Source organism: Entelurus aequoreus, linkage group LG03, assembly GCF_033978785.1.
Source record: "Entelurus aequoreus isolate RoL-2023_Sb linkage group LG03, RoL_Eaeq_v1.1, whole genome shotgun sequence".
In the NCBI taxonomy this organism is placed as follows: Eukaryota; Metazoa; Chordata; class Actinopteri; order Syngnathiformes; family Syngnathidae; genus Entelurus; species Entelurus aequoreus.
This window is the reverse complement of record NC_084733.1, coordinates 57,697,149-57,704,228: the sequence shown is the minus strand read 5'-3', so window position 1 is coordinate 57,704,228 and position 7,080 is coordinate 57,697,149. Positions and strand designations below refer to the sequence as shown.

The following is a 7,080-nucleotide window of genomic DNA, read 5'->3' as shown; positions in this document are numbered from 1 at the left end:
AAAACTTTAAATAAATATTACCTACATTAGTTAAACACTCATAAAATGTCAATGTTGGATCAGATCAATTATTATTATTGTAATATTGTTAAAAATAGAAAAATAAGAGATACATTAAAAACAAAAACTTTAAATATTTTAATAATTATAATAGCTAAACACACACAAAAATTAAGTCAATGTTGGATCATGTTCATGTTTGATCATACTTATGAGCATGCTTTTTTGTTATTAGATATTTTATCATTACATTGTTAATATTAGAAAAAATAATTTGTTAATAAAATACATTTTTAATTAATTGTTACTCATATTAGTTAAACACTCAATGAATTGGCTCAAGTTCATTATTTTTATGTTTTTTCATTGGGAAATAATAGAAAACTATGTTAGAAATAAAAATATAAATGTAATTAGTTTTTATACTTATACTAGTTAAACACACAAACAAATTAAGTCAATGTTGGATCAAGTGTGGGCACATTTTTTATTTTATTATTTTCATTTTCATTCATCACCAGTTAGACAACATACGTATATTTTTAAAATCTTTACAATATTTTTTTTTTTTACAAACTTGGACCTAATTGCCCAAACAATGTATTTGTTTGTGTATTCTATTTTTTTTTTATTATCATGTATGCAATTACAACGCTAATGCGTTTACAGTCAGTTCATAAGGCAGTCAAGTGAGGCTCATCTCCAAGAGTTTCATCCAAATTCCTCTATTGAGGCCAAGACATGTAGAGAGTAAGGATTAATCCTTTAAGTGCAATGCTAGTTAATCCTCTGAGAGGTTATGATCATAGATTTGTGCAAGATCCAGCTGTTTACACTAGAAATCATGAGGTCCGGAGGTCACTTTGCTTTTCCAGCATCCTTGAAGAGGAGGTTCCATTAGGAAGATATTATACAGTAGTAGATAATAACATTCTATGTCATCTTTTTTCTCTCATCATGTGTAAAGTGTGATGACAATGGATTCTGGCATGTTTTAAAAGTGATGCTGTGCTGCCCTCTACTGCTTCAATTAATCAGTGCATGTCCCTTCTGTCAGTTGAAAACAACCCATCCATCCATACATTTTCTACCGCTTTCCCTTTCGCGGTCGCGGAGGGGGGCTGGAGCGATTTTTTAAAAATAGGAATTAGTCTGTGATCATTTATATAATTGTATACATCACCAACTTACATTTTGTAACACACCACAGGTGTAAAGCATAAATAAAATAAAATAAACTTCTTATGGATACATATGTGCATGATATTCATCCAAACATTGTTATTTCATATATTTATTCAATACATGCATGTACATTTTATACGAGTAAATATATTCATTTTGTTTTTTAATTATTTATTTACATTATTTTTATTCATTTATTAATATAATCAATATTTATTTAAACCAAAACCACTCTTACCACCATGCATGTTATTATTTATTTTAGTTTTTCTCTCTTGTGCAGTACATAAAACCACCACATGATAACAGTATTGAGCTATACAAAAACTAGCTTATTGAGCTAAGACCCAAAAGTTAAAGGCCTACTGAAATGAATTTTTTTTATTTAAACGGGGATAGCAGATCTATTCTATGTGTCATACTTGATCATTTCGCGATATTGCCATATTTTTGCTGAAAGGATTTAGTATAGAACAACGACGATAAAGATCACAACTTTTGGTATCTGGTAAAAAAAGGCTTGCCCCTACCGGAAGTAGCGTGACGTAGTCAATTGAACATATACGCAAAGTTCCCTATTGTTTACAATGATGGCCGCATGAAGTGAGAGAGATTCGGACCGAGAAAGCGGCAATTTCCCCATTAATTTGAGCGAGGATGAAAGATTTGTGGATGAGTAAAGTGCAAGTGAAGGACTAGTGGGGAGTTGAAGCTATTCAGATAGGGAAGATGCTGTGAGAGCCGGGGGTGACCTGATATTCAGCTGGGAATGACTACAACAGTAAATAAACACAAGACATATATATACTCTATTAGCCACAACACAACCAGGCTTATATTTAATATGCCACAAATTAATCCTACATAAAAACACCTACGTGTTTGTTATGCTAGCTCCTAGCTCCTCTGCTAGCTCCTAGCTCCATAGAACACGCCAATACAATTCAAACACCTGATCAACACACACAATCACTCAGCCCAAAAGACAGTTCACCTAACCCAAGGTTCATAAAGCTTATATATTTTTAAAAAGTTACGTATGTGATGCGCACATACGGTCAAGCTATCAAATGTTTAGAAGCCAAAGCTGCATACTCACGGTACCTGGTATTCAGCTGGGAATGACTAAAACAGTAAATAAACACAAGACATATATATACTCTATTAGCCACAACACAACCAGGCTTATATTTAATATGACACAAATTAATCCTGCATAAAAACACCTACGTCTTTGTTATGCTAACTCCTAGCTCCTATGCTAGCTCCTAGCTCCATAGAACACGCCAATACAATTCAAACACCTGATCAACACACACAATCACTCAGCCCAAAAGACTGTTCACCTAACCCAAGGTTCATAAAGCTTATATATTTAAAAAAAGTTACGTACATACGCAAAAAAAAAGTTGCGCACATACGGTCAAGCGATCAAATGTTTAGAAGCCAAAGCTGCATACTCACGGTAGCACGTCTGCGTCTTTGTCATCCAAATCAAAGTAATCCTGGTAAGAGTCTGTGTTGTCCCAGTTCTCTACAGGCGTCTGTGTATCGAAGTCAAAAGTCCTCCTGGTTAGAGTCTCTGTTATCCGAGTTCTTCCATCTTGACTGCATCTTTCGGGAATGTAAACAAAGAAGCGCCGGCTGTGTACTGTTGTTGCTGACTTCGTTCGAAAAATACGTCCGTTTTGCACCGACAACTTTCTTCTTTGCTTGCTCAGCTTCTTTCTCCATAATGCAATGAACATAATTGCAACAGATTCACGAACACAGATGTCCAGAATACTGTGGAATTATGAAATGAAAACAGAGTTTTTTTGTATTGTATTCAATGGGGAAGGCATACCTCTGTTCCCCGGGCTACGTCACGCGCATACGTCATCCTCAGAGGCGTTTCGAACCGGAAGTTTAGCGGCAAATTTAAAATGTCACTTTATAAGTTAACCCGGCTGTATTGGCATGTGTTATAATGTTAAGATTTCATCATTGATATATAAACTATCAGACTGCGTGGTCGGTAGTAGTGGCTTTCAGTAGGCCTTTAAGTTACTGTCATTGTTGAGATATTTAACACTTTGAACTCATCTCCATTATCAGCTTTTATAGTTATGATAAAGATACATGTAAAATTAAAATATTGTTGCGAACGACGTGCTTCCTCTACAAAGCTAAAAGACGAACGCTAATAATTATATTGGTAATGTGCACCCTCCTGCGGTTGCAATAAACAAAACATGCACATAACACAGAGAAAAACATAAATAATAGTCGATTATCTTATTAATAAGAATGCTTCATTGAAATTGATCCACAGAATGAACAACAATGCAATTCTAGTGCTGTGATTTGAAAAGCTGTAATGTGACATGATGATCAATATTTACCATCTGTTGAGATGAGGCTGTCTGCTGTTTGTGGATTCATGGAGGCAGGATGGATGCTGCTGGCTTTAAATGAGGTGTCCTGACTCCATCCATCAGTCTAGAACCTTCCTAGGGAGACCACACACCATAACACTGTAGAAGCATTGCTGTCACTGAAATAGCGGAAGTATAATATGACTTTGTGCTCTTTTTGATGCATCAGTAAGTCTTCTAATAGGCTGCTAATCAATGCTTTTGTCTTTGCCGTGCACTCAACAATACACAACGCTCTTTAGATAATGGCCAGCTAAATATTTCATAACCTAAGTGGAGATGCAGCACAAGCAGGAACCAAGCTTTGTTTACCACAGTGGGGCTCATTTGGAACAATTACATGTACAAGCAACCTCAACGTGCTCCAAGTGTCCAGAAAATCTGTCGCTAGATGCACATTTCCTAAAATGGTAGCCAAGGGCATTTAATTATTTAAAGGATTTGTGACAGGAGGGCTTTGTTTGTGCTCGTAAGTTAGCTTGCATTAGCTTACTAGCTAACACATATAGCCTATACCAGTGATTCTCAAACTGTGGCACGGTATGTGGGCTCCATTTAGTGGTACGCCAAAGAAGTCTGCAAATCCATCCATCCATTTTCTACCGCTTGTTCCTTTCGGGGTCGCGGGGGTCGCTGGAGCCTATCTCAGCTGCACATGGGCGGAAGGCGGGGTAAACCCTGGACAAGTCGCCACCTCATTGCAGGGCCAACACAGATAGACAGACAACATTCACACTCACATTCACACACTAGGGCCAATTTAGTGTTGCCAATCAACCTATCCCCAGGTGCATGTCTTTGTACTGTATATGGAGAATCATTGATGATGATGTTTGTGCATTGTGTGTATTGTTACAGTGGCCAACAATATTAAATATACTTGGTAAATAAAACCTTTGCATTATTTTAAATTAATACTTAGGCCAACTACGCTACTGTATTTTATTGTTTATTGTGGTACTTGAAAAGCATGTTTTCTGAAGTAACACTTGGTGAAAAAAGTTTGAGAACCACTGGCCTTTACTATGTACAGTATTATACATCTGTTTTACTCTGTTAGCTTACAACAACAACAACAATATAAGATCATTTAACAAATATGTGGCCTAAGTGTACCTGTTGATTTTTGAGAGCTAAAACTGACATTTACTATAAAGTACCTCACATATATTATACCTTACCTACAAACCCTGTTTCCATATGAGTTGGGAAATTGTGTTAGATGTAAATATAAACGGAATACAATGATTTGCAAATCCTTTTCAACCCATATTCAATTGAATGCACTACAAAGACAAGATATTTGATGTTCAAACTCATAAGCTTTATTTATTTTTTTGCAAATAATAATTAACTTAGAATTTCATGGCTGCAACACGTGCCAAAGTAGTTGGGAAAGGGCCTGTTCACCACTGTGTTACATGGCCTTTCCTTTTAACAACACTCAATAAAAGTTTGGGAACTGAGGAAACACATTTTTTAAGCTTCTCAGGTGGAATTCTTTCCCATTCTTGCTTGATGTAGAGCTTAAGTTGTTCAACAGTCCGGGGGTCTCCGTTGTGGTATTTTAGGCTTCATAATGCGCCACACATTTCCAATGGCAGTAGGTCTGGACTACAGGCAGGCCAGTCTAGTACCCGCACTCTTTTACTATGAAGCCACGATGATGTAACACGTGGCTTGGCATTGTCTTGCTGAAATAAGCAGGGGCGTCCATTGTAACATTGCTTGGATGGCAACATATGTTGCTCCAAAACCTGTATGTACCTTTCAGCATTAATGGCGCCTTCACAGATGTGTAAGTTACCCATGTCTTGGGCACTCATACACCCCCATACCATCACAGATGCTGGCTTTTCAACTTTGCGCCTATAACAATCCGGATGGTTCTTTTCCTCTTTGGTCCGGAGGACACGATGTCCACAGTTTCCAAAAACAATTTGAAATGTGGACTCGTCAGACCACAGAACACTTTTCCACTTTGCATCAGTCCATCTTAGATGAGCTCTGGCCCAGCGAAGCCGACTGCGTTTCTGAGTGTTGTTGATAAACGGTTTTCGCCTTGCATAGGAGAGTTTTAACTTGCACTTACAGATGTAGCGACCAACTGTAGTTACTGACAGTGGGTTTCTGAAGTGTTCCTGAGCCCATGTGGTGATATCCTTTACACACTGATGTCGCTTGTTGATGCAGTACAGCCTGAGGGATCGAAGGTCACGGGCTTAGCTGCTTACTTGCAGTGATTTCTCCAGATTCTCTGAACCCTTTGATGATATTACGGACCGTAGATGGTGAAATCCCTAAATTCCTTGCAATAGCTGGTTGAGAAAGGTTTTTCTTAAACTGTTCAACAATTTGCTCACGCATTTGTTGACAAAGTGGTGACCTTTGCCCCATTCTTGTTTGTGAATGACTGAGCATTTCACGGAATCTACTTTTATACCCAATCATGGTACCCACCTGTTCCCAATTTGCCTGTTCACCTGTGGGATGTTCCAAATAAGTGTTTGATGAGCATTCCTCAACTTTATCAGTATTTATCGCCACCTTTCCCAATTTCTATGTCATGTGTTGCTGGCATCAAATTCTAAAGTTAATGATTATTTGCAAAAAAAAAAAATGTTTATCAGTTTGAACATCAAATATGTTGTCTTTGTAGCATATTCAACTGAATATGGGTTGAAAATGATTTGCAAATCATTGTATTCCGTTTATATTTACATCTAGCACAATTTCCCAACTCATATGGAAACTGGGTTTGTATTTACCAAATCTACAAAGAGGACATTTTCTAATCATTTCCAAAATTTCAAAATACATTATATTTTGGCCACAAAATGGACAAGCGGTAGTAAATGGATGGTTTTTCTTCCTATCCAATTTACTAATCTTTAATCAATCAATAAGTCACAATGTATCTATACAGTCCTGAATCACGAGTGCTTCAAAGGGTTCCACAAACCACAATGACACTCCGTGATCTGAACCCACATTCGTGCAAGGAAAAACTTAAAAAGTCGAAGCTGGGAAAAAGAAGAAACCTTGGGGTTCCTGGGTGACTGGTTGCAATGGATGCAGAGTGGGTAGAGCTATTGAATTATTACATTAATAGATAATGTGAAAGTCCAGTGTTGTAGGGCAGTGGTCCCCAACCCGGGCCGCGAACCGGTACAGATTGGTACCGGGCCGCACAAGAAATAAAAAAAATATTATTTATGAAATTATTTTTTTATTAAATCAACATAAAAAACACAATATATACATTATATATCAATATAGATCAATACAGTCTGCATGGATACAGTCCGTAAGCACACATGATTGTATTTCTTTATCAAAAAAACCCCAAATACAAATAAAAATAATAACCCCCCCCGGTCCGTGGGACACATTTTCAAGCGTTGACCGGTCCGCAGCTACAAAAAGGTTGGGGACCACTGTTGTTGGGGATCTTCTTGCATGTAGAAAATTTGGCAAT

General features: G+C 37.2%; 1 protein-coding gene across 2 annotated transcripts in view; it reads right to left on the bottom strand.

The window, feature by feature from the left end:
* The window catches only part of LOC133646668 (synapse differentiation-inducing gene protein 1-like), a 105,389-nt gene that overhangs the window by 3,666 nt on the left and 94,643 nt on the right, over window positions 1–7,080 (bottom strand). For both annotated transcript variants that reach the window (XR_009825330.1, XM_062042286.1), the window contains exon 4: window positions 3,570–3,677. Coding sequence is in view for 1 of the 2 variants with exons in the window: in XM_062042286.1 (XP_061898270.1) it covers window positions 3,606–3,677 (72 nt within the window). In the remaining variant the exon portion in view is untranslated. The remainder of the gene's footprint in view (window positions 1–3,569; window positions 3,678–7,080) is intronic.